General features: G+C 38.1%; 1 protein-coding gene across 2 annotated transcripts in view; it reads right to left on the reverse strand.

The window, feature by feature from the left end:
• MARCHF1 (membrane associated ring-CH-type finger 1) overlaps positions 1-16,379 on the reverse strand; it is a 548,885-nt gene that overhangs the window by 173,636 nt on the left and 358,870 nt on the right. For both annotated transcript variants that reach the window (XM_060011951.1, XM_060011950.1), the window contains exon 4: positions 2,822-2,872. In XM_060011951.1, the coding sequence (XP_059867934.1) occupies positions 2,822-2,872 (51 nt within the window). The remainder of the gene's footprint in view (positions 1-2,821; positions 2,873-16,379) is intronic.

Raw genomic sequence — 16,379 nt, forward strand, 5'->3', positions numbered from 1 at the left:
GCACAGGGAGATCAGCTTGGTGTTCTGGTCCACCTAGGGGGGTGGGATAGCGAGGGTGGGAGGGAGATGCAAAAGGGAGGGGATATGGGGATATATGTATATGTATAGCTGATTCACTATGTTATACATCAGAAACTAACACACCATTGTAAAGCAATGATACCCCAATAAAGATGGTAAAAATAAAAAAGTCAAAGGACTCAAATATTACTAGAATTTGCCACCTCCTTCTTGGTAAGTTATGTGGTCTAATGAAGAGTTTATCACTTAGTAATTCATTAAAAAGTAGTGAGGGCTCTACAGTGGATTTAGGATTTGTGGCTGTCATTCTGAATATAAGTAAAAGTAGCATTATATTGGCTTAAGTCTAATAAACTTAAGCACACTGAAATCTTTTCACCCCCATGGGTGTGTGATGGTTTGAGTTTTTGTGACTGTACAATTAGAATGACTGTTTAAGGGGAGAGCTTTTCTTTTCTCTCTGAATAGAATGCATTTTATCATTAATTGTCTCCCACACAAGCCTGCAATTAAAATGTATCAAATAAACTGTTTAGTCATAACTGAAAAAAAAAAGAATGAGTCTAGAACGTTTATGATGCAGTCTGGCAAACCGGTTAATAAGACCTGCCACTTCATGTTCCTAATCTAAGATAAATTACCATCAAAATGGATAACAACCAATATTTATATCTAATAGCTTTTGCAGGTCATCTATAAATAGAATATGGATTAGCAAATACTTGTTAGACTGGGGACAGCTCACACTTGTCTTACTGTCCCAAACTTGTATCATCTTTTTTTTTTGGTATCATCTTTGAATAAAATTTCTTCATACTACTCCTATTTTAAAAGTGTTATCAATAGTCTGTGAATACTGTTAATACAAAAGAAAAAAGTATTTCTGAGGGTAATAAGATGTACATGAAAGATATACATTAAACAGTAATAAAATCAATAGTTTGCACCAATAAAATCAAGAGTGTTGCTCTTGGAGAGGCAAAAACACAAAAAATGTTATCAGAGCCTGGAAGGCGAATTCATAGAAGGGAAACTACATTTCTGACTCTTTCTTAAAGAATAAATGCAAAGGTAAAAGCTATAAAAGCTGCATCATGTCAAAGTCAAACAGCAGTTTGGAAACGCAGATACAATTTTACCCCTGGATCACGAAGCAATTGGCATGACAAAGGAGTTGTCAGTACTGCCTACAGGTTTCTAGGTCAACATTAACACTCACATTCAGAAAGATGATGATGCTCTGTAGTTGCAGGCAAGGCTCTCCATGATGTGATGGAGAGGACTGACATTTGAAAGGTATTGTTTTGATTTACAACCACTTAAGAAAACCTTCAATGACTGATACCATCGCCTCATGTCCCAGTGGAGGCAAGCGTGTCTCAGGGCGGTTAAGTGAGTGTCTCGGGTCCCATAAGTAGGAAGTGACAGTGATGACTTACACTCACATCCTCTGTCTACACGGCTAGTGCTTTAACCACTGGGCCACATGGGCTCTCAAATATTAGGAAGGCGCCAGATTGCAATGTGCTTAGAGATGTACAGTTCCAACTACTGAGATACAATTCTCTGTGGGTCTCTTGCATCTCTGCACGTCTTGGAAGCAGAAACACTGACTGCTTTTGTTCTGGACTATCTTAGTAAGCTTGTACAGTGGAGAGCATTGCAACACAGTGATGTGGTCTGCCTATGGAGCACCGGACAGGCATCCTTACTGTGTATTAAAAATACGAGAGTTTCCTAAGAGCAGGATTCCATTCCCATACTCAACCCAGTGTGCTCACAGGTGTCAGCTGACCAACTTAACATTGTCTCGTAAGAATCAGCCTCAGGAAACCCACTTAAGAAAATGCTGATAATCTGGCCACTGCTATTTTTCAATGAGTAATAGAAGTCCTTTGTTTGTGAAAACAAGACAAAACAAAACAAAAACTTTTCTAAATTGGAAGTGGGTCTATGTTCTGTAGTGCCTATGGTTTATTGCTGTTTTGGGGGCCCCCTCGAAGGAAAATAATACAAAGTTATGTTTACAAAATTGAGCTCAGGGCTGTGGTATTGGCAAGTGAGGGGCCCTGCTGTGGAAGTTCTCGTCATGGTAAATTCAGCTTTGTCAGAATTATATTTTTGGAAGTCATAATTTTCCAATTTCACAAATGGCCCTAGATGATTTTTCACTCCCCAAGTACCAAGTCTATAAACTGCATAGTGCCTCATCTTAGAGAACAGCTCTTAATTTTTGTTTTCTAGGAGAAATAAAAATCTAGAGGATCGCTCCCATGCCATGGGATTTTCAACACCCTCGTGTCTTGCTTGGATTTATAGGCAGTCTAGGGAGTATTTTGTTTTTTTCATCCATCGACTCTATAAAGCAAGTATGACCAAACTAGTGTCTTAAATTAAATTGTTTTCTAAAACCTGTCCTGGTTAGATTCCAGCATAGTTGAGCCCATATTCCTGGAAAAACTGAATTCATGGGAATTGTACCATGATGTTGATAGAGTTTCACCTTGGGTGTGTGGTAGCTTTCTGAGCCGAAGTGAGAGAAGAAACATATTTTGAGTGACACTCGGAAAGTAGCAAATTGTCTTTTGCATACAGCACTGAAGACGAAAAATAGCTTCACTCATTTTGCTGTATGAAATCAATCACGGTAAACTCTTAAAATATTTAAGACCATTAACAAGTCATATTTGTGTATTGCTCACAGATAACAATAGCAGGTTAAATGTTAGAAAATATTTACTTGAACTCATAAAATATGTAAATTAATAAACAATTAAGAAAATGAATACAGTTCACCTACTTTTGAAATATTACTTGATCGACTTGCAGATCGCCCTGGGGATTTGTCGTTCTGAAAAATAAAATTAGAGACATTGATTAACAACAGCAGTATTCTTTGCTGCTGAGAAAAGAAAGCACAGCACAGGCCAACGTGTAGATGTCCTCTGTATTGTCCTAACATACATAAAAATTGCTTACACAGGATGGTATTTCTTTTACCAAATTTTATTTCTCTAGTGTATATCAGTGTCCTTTTGAAAATGTTTCAATTATTATCAGGTTATATATCAGTCTAGGAATATTTATTTCCAGGAAACACTTATTTCTCTAGAAAAACATATGAAGTTCCTTTGAAATAGAATTAGAAATGAAAATATAGTCCATTATTTCCCCTTTTCTTCTTCTACCAGTAAATTCCGGTCCTCAGTGTCAGTAAATATTGCATACTGGGTACATGGTACATAACACCTAACTCCTGTTCTGCTAACATACATTTTATCTGTCTGTTCAGTTATTTTATTTTCAAAATTAAAAAAAAATTAAAGGTAATTTAAAATTTTAAAACATTTAATCATTTAAATTAAAAATATTGAGAAATTATTTTAAAATTTAAAACTTAATAATAAGTTTTAAAAAATTATACCTCAGTTCTTGCCTCTTAAGGAATTTCCCATTTCAGAGGAAAGAAGCATGAAAAAAAGCTTTTGAATAGATACATTTTTTTTAAAGTCATGCAACTGTAAAGTCGAATGGGTCCTTGAAGAGTGGCACTACCTCATTCAAAGCCTGGAGGCCTTCTGTTGCCTGTAAGCCGGGCCAGTCCAGGGCCTTATGGCCAGAGCTGGCGGGAAACTGACCTGACAAATCAGAATGTGTGGTACATATACCAAGAGATCACAGCACACCTTTCCTGCTGTGGAAAAAGTGTTGGAAGAGCCTTTTCCGGAAACCAAAAGTTTAGCACTTTAGGATTCTTTTTAAAAAACATTTCTGAGCATCTGGACTCAACACCACAATGGATCTGAGTAGACAACTACAGTACATCTTGACAGGGGTCTTTTTTTTTTTTTTTTTTTTTTTTGCGGTACGCGGGCCTCTCACTGTTGTGGCCTCTCCCGTTGCGGAGCACAGGCTCTGGACGCACAGGCTCAGCGGCCATGGCTCACGGGCCCAAGCCGCTCCGCGGCATGTGGGATCCTCCCAGACCAGGGCACGAACCAGTGTTCCCTGCATCGGCAGGCGGACTCTCAACCACTGCGCCACCAGGGAAGCCCCGACAGGGGTCATTTTTGAGAACGAAGCTGTTATAACAACCTGTGGGTCTGAAATTGTCCTGTGATGACTGCTCGAGACAGTTTCAGAAACACAGGGTAAATGTGTTATGCTGGAAACACAGTAGCTGCATTCACTGCAAGCTGTCACTGTCTGGCACAGGCTTGCAGACATTTCAGCTGAACAACACTTTTTCTTTTACATGCAACATCCATCTCATCCAACCACGGACGGCACGGTGGAGCATGTTATTACAGACCGAGACGAGTCACAACTGTACGATTAGTTACACCTCATAACAGCCCCGTGATCCAGCTAGAGATTAATGTGTGTGTTCCCTGAAGACATGTTTCCTTGATTAGCTTCCTCTGGTGATGGAGAGAGGTGCTTTTCTACTGACATTTCAACTCCTCTTCTAGAGACAAGAAAACAAAACCAATCCATCTTTCCTTCTCAGTGAAATTGAGGATTTTGACACAGGACTATATAGCACAGAGGTCAATGATACATTAACAGGCTTTGAGAGGTGTTTGGTTGTCCTGGTTGTTTTACTATGTTTTCTATTTTTACATGATATTTGAGAACATGATCAAGGAACTAGAATTGAAAACTCTTCAGCAAGAACCAAGAAGTACTATTTGTACAAGAAATTGATCTGGCATCAGATTACTTAATTTTTCCAACCAAACAGGACTTTGTTGTGTTTTGAGATTAAAAACAAGGAGGGCCATGTCCTTCCATAACTGTGAATGAGTTTAGTGTGAGGTCGTAATAAGCAGATAATTCCCATATGCTTCAGCCTCCCCCAATCTAATGGGAGGAGGCCTCTGCTTTATTATTTTGTACTTCAAGAGACCTTTTACGTTGAAATCAGTTAGCTCTATTTCCTCTTAATACAAGGTTAGGCATTGAAGGAAATAAACAAGCTTAGGCAAAGGCTAACTTTTTGCCGTGGCTAAGATCTCTATTATTTCCATTCCAGTTTACACATGGGAACAGAGAGGTTACCCTATTGCTGCAACGGCGGTGATATAAAATGGGGTTTTGACTTGAACTAGACCTGTACCCGTGCACTCGTTCTAGCAGGAGTGTATTTGAGATCCCAGACCTCCAAATTCCTCACTGTGAAATGGGCAGATAATATATTGGGGATTGGATCAAATGAGTTATAGATGAAAACATTTTAGAGATTACAAGTTTATAATATTTCCATTATTATTCACAGGTAGAGTAAACACCCAAAGAGCCCCCTCAAAAATCAGGACAATCATCACAGGTTACTAGACCCATAATTTTAACATAAACACCTCTCTATCCTGCAATTCCACCTCTGCTGTGGATTAGATTCTGGCATATAAAATTCAAGGATGGAAAATCAAATTTCTCTCTACCAAAGGGGATTAAGGAAGTCTGGTCTGCCTTGCTTTTGAAGCAAAGCTCCGCAAGCACTTTCCCTCTTGGAACACTTCCAAAGCAATCTGTTCAATTTGCTACTAATTAATTGAATGGCTTGTCCCATTACTATTGCAATGACATATTCTTCTTTGTAGATTAGCCAAATATGGTTGTCATACCTCATTATGATCAGTTTAAATTTTTACCTTAGATTAAATAGAAGCTGTCTCAGAATCTAACATAACTTACTGGTACCCAAATTATAGTGACCTTGTGGGTCACTAAAAGCTGAAACCAACAAGAGTTCCAGATAAGTCCACATGAAAATTATGGGATCGTCAAGCAATAATTTTGATGAGCTATCTTAGTAGAACAATCTTAGCAGATTGTTCACAGTATGCAGAGGGAGAGACTTCTAGTTTCATAAGCATGTTTAAATCTTTTCAAAATTTCTAATTTTTGGTTTGATATGAATGAATCTGCTATTGTTATTTTTGTTTTGTGATTATTATTATTAATATAATAATTGTTTTTCAAATTTGACCTTACTAAACATGGTTGGATTTTTATTACCAGCAAGAAAAAAATGATTACCAAATGAGGAAATCGTTACTAAGTTGTTTTAATATATTTAATATTGTAATCTAAGGAAAGTGACATAGTTCCTTTAAAAGGGGCTGCTCTGTGTTAAAGAATGCATAATGCAGTGGACTTGTATTTATCTACAGAGGAATACTCTGTATATCCATCGATCAGAAGACGGCAGTAAGGAAGCTTGAAGGAGGGTTTTATTTATTTGTTTGTTATTTTTTATGTAAACTAAAGGAAAAAACAAATTACTTCTGACTTCAGAAATCAGAATAAGACAATCTCACACAGACCACTGCTATGATGCTATTCTGTAGTTTTCCTCCTTTGTCCTCTGCCCCACCCGCTCTCACCCCAGGCTAAAACTCAAGATATTTGAAAGGAGAAAAAAAAAAATGAGGCAATTTTGAGGGTCATCTGAAAAATTCTAAGTAGACCATGAAACTATTTCTGTGAGAACAATTAAAGAATTAAAACTTGAAATAGAAGAAAAGTCTTTGAAAGCAATGTGGTTTGTAAACAAAAAATAAATGATACAGAGGAACTGAATAATACAATAAAACTCAATTAATAGACGTATTAAAAATCTCATGTCCTTTAAATTAAAAATACTTTAAAAATTTATGTGGCTTCAAATAATACCTCTACAAAAATCTTCAAGTAGAGATTTTATAGGGTACTTCTTTTGATATTGAGTCAGCAAAATTAGAAATAAAAATTTTAAATATTACTAATAAATCTTGATCACCTCAAAACTAACACATTTTAAGATAACGCTTGGTCCAAAGAAATAACTAACTGGAAAATTACAGACAGAAACTCTGGAAAATGTTATACTAAGACCTATGTAACACAACAAAAGCTATATCCAGATAAAAATTTATGACTGTAAAGGCCTTCGTTATTAAAGAACACAGTAACAAAAGAATGCAGTAAAAAGAAATAATAAAAAAGCTAAAACTCATTAAATGGATATAAATAAGAAGGATAAAGAAATATTTCTTAAAGCAGGTTTTTGAAAATAATTACAAAATAGATGAATTTCCTATAAGACTTATTAAGGAGAACAGAAATATGTAAGAAATAAGAAAGGATAATCAAGGACACAGAAAAGATTAGAAAAATTATAAGAGAATGCTCCATGTAATGGTATTACAACAAATTTGAACACCTAGAGGAAATGGACCACATGCTAGCAAAATAAAGTTGTCAGAATTTATTCAAGAAGAGGAAAATTTGAATAGATAATTAACAAAGAAGAGATTGGGTAAGTAAATAAAAGTCTATATGCCCTGCAAAGGATAAGGGCATGATGATTTCACAATTGAGTTGTATCTTACTTTTAAAGAACACATAATTCTAATTTTATTTACAGTATTCTTGACCATAGGAACATAAACTTCCTTAATCCATATTATTAATTCTGCATAAATTAATCTCCAAATGTGTTAAGACAGTATCCAAAAAGATATAAAGAGGGAAAAGAAAATTATGCTCTGGTCTTATTTTGGACTACTGACACAAAAATTCTTTTAAAATATTAGCATATATCTAATAGTAGTATGTATCTTTGATACACCAGCAGTGTACCAAAAAATGCTGAAGGAATAAAATAAATAGGATTTATTCCTGATACTTCCTTATCAGGAAATCGATCAACAATTCATTAGATTAATACATCAAAAGCAAAAAACTATGATCTTATAGTTAAGATGTTTAACAAACCTCGACAGTGTTACTAGAAAGTAAGCTCTGAGTAAAATAAAAATGGAAGGAAATCTTTAAAAGTGATAAAGACAATATCCTAAAAACCATTACCAAATATTATTCTAAACGGTAAAATACTAGAACTATGTTAATTAAAGAAATTCTCTTAGGGCTGCTTGCTCTTGCTCTTATTATGCAACTTGACTTAAGAGTTTCTAACAAATTTAACAACAAGAAAATGAAATACATGATAGAAAAAATTATTGAAAAAGAAGCAATAAACCAATTTTCTCTGATTGATGATATGATATTATAGAAATTCCAACTGCCTCTAGTTATAAAAGAAAACTGCAGTAAATGAGACTTTAGTACAATGGCTAGATACAGGATACATATATCATGGCAGAGTCTACTAAATTTCCTAAAACCCACTATCCCTTCTTCTGTCCTCAGAGAATAGTAATTAGGTATACATCACCCCAGTCACATTACATCTCCCAGGCTTCCTTCCAGTTACAGGTTGCCTATGGCCAAATTCCCTCCAGTGAGATGTGGACAGAGCTAACAACTGTCAGTCTCCTGCTTGTCCCGTAAATCTAAACTTTCCTCCATACTCCTTTCTACTGCTCTGTGCTAGGATGGTGTCTATCAGAGCAAGCCAGGAAGCACATATTAAAGATGGTAGAGCTGAATTCCCCTGAGTTCCTGAATGAACACACAGTGAAAAGCCATGTGCCAATTTGGAACACACACTCTAAACCATCACCAGAGAGAAATTAACTTGTATTTCTTCGGGGCCACCACATTTCTGGATTTATTTATATAGCAGTTTAGTCTAGCCTAATGGAAATACTGCAAAATCAATAGCTTTCTCTCTTCTAGTTTTAAATATCCAGAAATGTAAAAATAAAAACCAAATCTATAAAACATTTAAGAATAAATTTAACAAAGAAATCATAAAGTCTTATTAAAAATATAAAGTATAATATCTTAGGAGTATAAATCATGATCTGAACAAATTCTTTGATGGCAAGAATATTTCATAAAATATAAATCCTCTACAAGTTGCCATATAAATAGAATGTGGTTCCAGTGAAATCTCCAATGGGGTTTATTTCTTCTTTTTGGAAGTACAAAGGAGATAGATAAAATGATCTTAAAGAACATATATAGAAAAAGAAATGCCTGAGAATATTCAAAAAATAATGAAAAAAAGGACATCTTGTGCTAGGCACTGACCACATTAAGTCAGTGTGATTAAGTCAATATGGTATTGGCATAAGAATTAATTAAAAGTCAGTAAAATCCAGAATAAGAAATCCAAAAATAGGCATAAGAATTTCACATTTAAAAAAACTAGTATTCAAGTTAATATTGAAAGGATAGTTGATATAATAAATGCTTCTGGACAACTGGCTATCCATGTGAAAGAAAAAGTGAAACCCGTATCAAAGAATATATACAGTCATACTCCATATAAAACAAACTCTAAAATGTAAAAAATAATAAAGTTTTAAAAATAAGCGTATAGGGCTTCCCTGGTGGCGCAGTGGTTGAGAGTCCACCTGCCGATGCAGGGGACACGGGTTCGTGCCCCGGTCCGGGAGGATCCCACATGACGCGGAGCGGCTGGGCCCGTGAGCCATGGCCGCTGAGCCTGCGCGTCCGGAGCCTATGCTCCGCGGCGGGAGAGGCCACAGGGGTGAGAGGCCCACGTACCAAAAAAAAAAAAAAAGCCTATATTATAAATGCAGTCTTGGAGTGAGGGAGATCTATATAACTAATACAGGAACCAGAAGCTATAAGTTGCTTTTGGTTAGATTATATTGGAAAAAATACAAAAATGAAAGTGAATAAACAAACAATTGAGTTAGAAAAAAGTACAACACAGAAGACTGATAAAGTTCAATTTCTATAATAGTCAAAGAGGTTTTGTCTAGTCACAACAAAAGGTAACAGAAAGAATCCCAATAGAAAAAAAATCAAGCAAAAGATAGGAAAAGAAATGCACAAAAAAGGACCACAGATTGTTAATAAGCATATGACAACATACTTAAAATCACAAGCAGGAGAATGCAAATTAAAGTAACAAGACATTGCTTTAACCCATTATGCTGGAAAAATGGAAAAGAGTGATAGCCTCTATTTCTGGTGGGGATAAGAAGAAAGATTTCTCTCAAAAACTGCTAGCAGGAGTGTGAATTTTTGCAGTATCATTTAAAAAAACATCTGGCAACATCTGTTAAAATTTTAAATATCATTTTATGCAGTAATCTCACTCCTGGGAATCTATTCCAGAGAAATAAAATCACGGGTACAAAAGGATATGCAAATAAGGACACAATACAGCTCTATTCTTAACTGACAAAAAATTCTTGGCAATAAAGATGTGCCAGTTGTTAATTTAATGTCTGGAACCTTTAAACCCATCCTCCTAAATTCTACTCTGAAGCCGGTACTCTGTGAAGTCACCCAGCTCCCTCTGAAGAAGGAGACTGCAGGGAAACTGGAAGCTTGGGAAAAGAAAACAGGATTTGCTTCCTGTTGGCTTCTTATCTACTTCTTGTGTTTGAGCATTAGTCTAGGAACGATTCTTAACCGTAGCAGCAGCAGTTCCTTCCTGCAGCCACTGCTGAGCCTGTGCAGCTTTTCTCACACCTGCAGAAACAGGTTTTAGATACCAGCACCCGCCAGCTGGCTCCCTCCTCAGAAGTCTGAGTTTCGGTTCCATGGGGCCCCTCTTCCAAGCTTTTAATAATTCCAATTTCTTTCCTTTGTTCACCCAGACCTAGGGGGGACGACTGCTTCCTGCAATTCCAATTTGTAATATATTGCTGTTCTGTTTTTATTTTTTTCCCCCTTCTCTCTTACTTAGTGATCATTTACAGCCAAGCAATAAATCTTTACAATAAATTCTCTGTGATAAAACAAAAAGTCTGTTTTCTCTCTCCTGACTAGAACCTGACTAACAGAGTAAACAATGCTCATCAGTAGAGAAATGATTAAATAAGTTATAGTGGAGCCACACCTTGGAATATTATACAATAATGAAAAAGGATGAATTGGATCTCTGCCATTTGACCTACAGGGATTTCCACCAAATAAGACTGAGTGTGAAAAGTAAAACGGGAAGTGGTATAATAGGACTATTTGTAAAACATATAAGGGCGACCCTCCCTAAGTGTCTGTGTGTGCACACATTAGTGTGTAGACATGCACCATTACCCAGCTATGTGAAGATGGAAAAAGTCACAGAAAGATATGCATAAATTTCTGGGCGTGTGGATGGGAGGGCAGATGGAGGAGATAAGGGGGAAAAGTCCTTATAAAGCAAAAGAGCATGTGGAAATTGTTTATGTAAAATTATATATGGATGTGATGCACACATAGAAATTATGATCACATATGAAGTTAGGCAAATGGTAATATACATGATATGATAAAGAACAATGTGTGGAGAGTGATTTCATTTCTTTAAAAACTAGTATATAGCTGGAGGGGAAGATGGCGGAAGAGTAAGACTCGGAGATCACCAGATACACCAGAAATACATCTACACGTGGACCAACTCCTACAGAACACCTACTGAACGCTGGCAGAAGACCTCAGACCTCCCAAAAGGCAAGAAACCCCCCACGTACCTGAGTAGGGCAAAAGAAAAAAGAAAATACAGAGACAAAAGAATAGGGACGGGACCTGCACCAGTGGGAGGGAGCTGTACAGAAGTAAAAGTTTCCACACACTAGGAGCCCCTTAGTGGGCAGAGACTGCGGGTGTCGGAGGGGGAAGCTTCGGAGCCGCGGAGGAGAGCGCAGCAACAGTGGTGCGGAGGACAAAGCGAAGAAATTCCCGCACAGAGGATCGGTGCCGACCGGCACTCACCAGCTGAGAGGCTTGTCTGCTCACCTGCCGGAGCGGACGGGGGCTGGGAGCTGAGGCTCGGGCTTCGGTCGGAGCGCAGGGAGAGGGCTGGGGTTGGCGGCGTGAACACAGCCTGCAGGCGGTTAGTGCGCCACGGCTACCCGGGAGGGAGTCCGGGGAAAAGTCTGGACTTGCCGAAGAGGCAAGAGTCTTTTTCTTCCCTCTTTCTTTCCTGGTGCGCGAGGAGAGGGGATTAAGAGCGCTGCTTAAAGGAGCTCCACAGACGGGCGCGAGCCGTGGCCAAAAGCGCGGACCCCAGAGACGGGCATGAGACGCTAAGGCTGCTGCTGCCGCCACCTAGAAGCCTGTGTGCGACCACAGGTCACTCTCCACAACCCCCTTCTGGGGAGCCTGTGCAGCCCGCCACTGCCAGGGCCCCGGGATCCAGGGTCAACTCCGGGAGAACGCTAGGCGCTCCTCAGGCCGGCGCGACGTCACGCCGGCGCGACGTCACGCCGCAGGCCCGCCCCGCACTCCGTGCCCCTCCCCCCCACCCCCCCGCCCCCTGCCCCGGCCCGAGTGAGCCAGAGTCCCGGAAGCAGCTGCTCCTTTAACCCTGTCCTGTCTGAGCTAAGAACAGACGCCCTCAGGCGACCTACACAGAGGTGGGGCCAAATCCAAAGCTGAGCTCTGGGAGCTGTGCGAACAAAGAAGAGAAAGGGAAATCTCTCCCAGCAGCCTCAGGAGCAGCGGATTAAAGCTCCACCATCAACTTGATGTACCTTGCATCTGTGGAATACATGAATAGAAAACGAATCATCCCAAACTGAGGAGGGGGACTTCGAGAGCAAGATTTATGATTTTTTTCCCCCTTTTCCTCTTTTTGTGAGTGTGTATTTGTATGCTTCTGTGTGAGATTTTGTCTGTATAGCTTTGCTTCCACCATTTGTCCTAGGGTTCTATCCGTCCGTTTTTTGGTTTGTTTTTATTTTTTTCTTAATAATTATTTTTTATTTTAATAAATATATTATATTTTATCTTACTGTGTCTTCTTTCTTTTTTTCCTTCCCTCCTTCCTTCCTTCCTTCCTCCCTCCCTCCCCCCATCCTTTCTTTCTTTCTTTCTTTCTTCTACTAATTCTTTCTTTCTACTTTTTCTCCATTTTATTCTGAGCCGTGTGGATGAAAGGCTCTTGGTGCTGCAGCCAAGAGTCAGTGCTGTGCCTCAGAGGTGGGAGAGCCAACTTCAGGACACTGGTCCACAAGAGACCTCCAAGCTCCACATAATATCAAACAGCGAAAATCTCCCAAAGACCTCCACCTCAACACCAGCACCCAGCTTCACTAAACGAGCAGCAAGCTACAGTGCTGGACACCCTATGCCAAACAACTAGCAAGACAGGAACACAACCCCACCCATTAGCAGAGAGGCTGCCTAAAATCATAATAAGTCCACAGACACCCCAAAACACACCACCAGACAAGGACCTGCCCACCAGAAAAACAAGATCCAGCCTCATCCACCAGAACACAGGCACTAGTCCCCTCCACCAGGAAGCCTACACAACCCACTGAACCAACCTTAGCTACTGGGGACAGACACCAAAAACAACAGGAACTATGAAACAGCAGCCTGCAAAAAGGAGACCCCAAACACAGTAAGATAAGCAAAATGAGAGGACAGAAAAACACAGCAGATGAAGGAGCAAGATAAAAACCCACCAGACGTAATAAATGAAGAGAAAATAGGCAGTCTACCTGAAAAAGAATTCAGAATAATGATAGTAAAGCTGATCCAAAATCTTGGAAATAGATTGGACAAAATGCAAGAAACATTGAACAAGGACCTAGAAGAACTAAAGATGAAACAAACAACGATGAACAACACAATATATGAAATTAAAAATACTCTAGATGGGATCAATAGCAGAATAACTGAGGCAGAAGAATGGATAAGTGACCTGGAAGATAAAATATTGGAAATAACTACTGCAGAGCAGAATAAACATAAAAGAATGAAAAGAACTGAGGACAGTCTCAGAGACCTCTGGGACAACATTAAACGCACCAACATTCGAATTATAGGGGTTCCAGAAGAAGAAGAGAAAAAGAAAGGGACTGAGAAAATATTTGAAGAGATTATAGTTGAAAACTTCCCTAATATGGGAAAGGAAATAGTTAATCAAGTCCAGGAAGCACAGAGATTCCATACAGGATAAATCCAAGGAGAAATATGCCAAGACACATATTAATCAAACTGTCAAAAATTAAATACAAAGAAAACATATTAAAAGCAGCAAGGGAAAACCAACAAATAACACACAAGGGAATCCCCATAAGGTTAACAGCTGATCTTTCAGCAGAAACTCTGCAAGCCAGAAGGGACTGGCAGGACATATTTAAAGTGATGAAGGAGAAAAACCTGCAACCAAGATTATTCTACCCAGCAAGGATCTCATTCAGATTTGATGGAGAAATTAAAACCTTTACAGACAAGCAAAAGCTGAGAGAGTTCAACACCACCAAACCAGCTTAACAACAAGTACTAAAGGAACTTCTCTAGGCAAGAAACACAAGAGAAGGAAAAGACTTAAAATAACAAACCCAAAACAATTAAGAAAATGGGAATAGGAACATACATATCGATAACTACCTTAAATGTAAATGAACAAAATGCTCCCACCAAAAGACACAGATTGGCTGAATGGATACAAAAACAAGATCCATATATATGCTGTCTCCAGGAGACCCACTTCAGACCTAGAGACACATACAGACTGAAAGTAAGGGATGGAAAAAGATATTCCATGCAAATGGAAACCAAAAGAAAACTGGAGTATAGGACATTCCATCCAAAAACAACAGAATATACATTTTTCTCAAGTGCTCATGGAACATTTTCCAGGATAGATCATATCTTGGGTCACAAATCAAGCCTTGGTAAATTTAAGAAAATTGAAATTGTATCAAGTATCTTTTCCGACCACAATGCTATGAGACTAGATATCAATTACAGGAAAAGATCTGTAAAAAATACAAACACATGGAGGCTAAACAATACACTACTTAATAACGAAATGATCACTGAAGAAATCAAAGAGGAAATCAAAAAATACCTAGAAACAAATGACAATGGAGACACAACGACCCAAAACCTATGGGATGCAGCAAAAGCAGTTCTAAGAGGGAAGTTTATAGCAATACAATACTACCTTATGAAACAGGAAACATCTCGAATAAACAACCTAACCTTGCACCTCAAGCAATTAGAGAAAGAAGAACAAAAAAACCCTGAAGTTAGCAGAAGGAAAGAAATCATAATAATCAGATCAGAAATAAATGAAAATGAAATGAAGGAAACGATAGCAAAGATCAATAAAACTAAAAGCTGGTTCTTTGAGAAGATAAACAAAATTGATAAACCATTAGCCAGACTCATCAAGAATAAAAGGGAGAAAAAAAAAAAAAAAAAAAAAGAATAAAAGGGAGAAGACTCAAATCAATAGAATTAGAAATGAAAAAGGAGAAGTAACAACTGACACTGCAGAAATACAAAAGATCATGAGAGATTACTGCAAGCAAATGTATGCCAATAAAATGGACAACCTGGAGGAAATGGACAAATTCTTAGAAATGCACAACCTGCCAAGACTGAATCAGGAAGAAACAGAAAATATGAACAGACGAATCACAGGCACTGAAATTGAAACTGTAATTAAAAATCTTCCAACAAACAAAAGCCCAGGACCAGATGGCTTCACAGGCGAATTCTATCAAACATTTAGAGAAGAGGTAACACCTATCATTCTCAAATTCTTCCAAAATATAGCAGAGGGAGGAACACTCCCAAACTCATTCTACGAGGCCACCATCACCGTGATACCAAAACGAAACAAGGATGTCACAAAGAAAGAAAACTACAGGCCAATATCACAGATGAACACAGATGCAAAAATCCTCAAAAAATACTAGCAAACAGAATCCAACAGCACATGAAAAGGATCATACACCATGATCAAGTGGGGTTTATTCCAGGAATGCAAGGATTCTTCGATATACGCAAAAATCAATCAACATGATACACCATATTAACAAATTGAAGGATAAAAACCAGACGATCATCTCAATAGATGCAGAGAAAGCTTTCAACAAAATTCAACCCCCATTTATGATAAAAACCCTGAAGAAAGTAGGCATAGAGGAAACCTTCCTCAACATAATAAAGGCCATATATGCAAACCCACAGGGAACATCGTCCTCAATGGTGAAAAACTGAAAGCACTTCCACTAAGATCAGGAACAAGACAAGGTTGCCCACTCTCACCACTCTTATTCAACATAGTTTTGGAAGTTTTAGCCACAGTAATTAGAGAAGAAAAGGAAATAAAAGGAATCCAATTGGAAAAGAAGAAGTAAAGCTGTCACTGTTTGCAGATGACATGATACTATACATAGAGAATCCTAAAGATGCTACCAGAAAACTACTAGAGCTAATCAATGAATTTGGTAAGGTAGCAGGATACAAAATTAATGCACAGAAATCTCTGGCATTCCTATACACTAATTATGAAAAATCTGAAAGTGAAATCAAGAAAACCCTCACATTTACCACTGCAACAAAAAGAATAAAATATCTAGGAATAAACCTACCTAAGGAGGCAAAAGACCTGTATGAAGAAAATTATAAGACACTGATGAAAGAAATTAAAGATGATACAAATAGAGGGAGAGATATACCATGTTCTTGGTTTGGAA

This window comes from Delphinus delphis, chromosome 5 (assembly GCF_949987515.2).
Source record: "Delphinus delphis chromosome 5, mDelDel1.2, whole genome shotgun sequence".
Taxonomy (NCBI): Eukaryota; Metazoa; Chordata; class Mammalia; order Artiodactyla; family Delphinidae; genus Delphinus; species Delphinus delphis.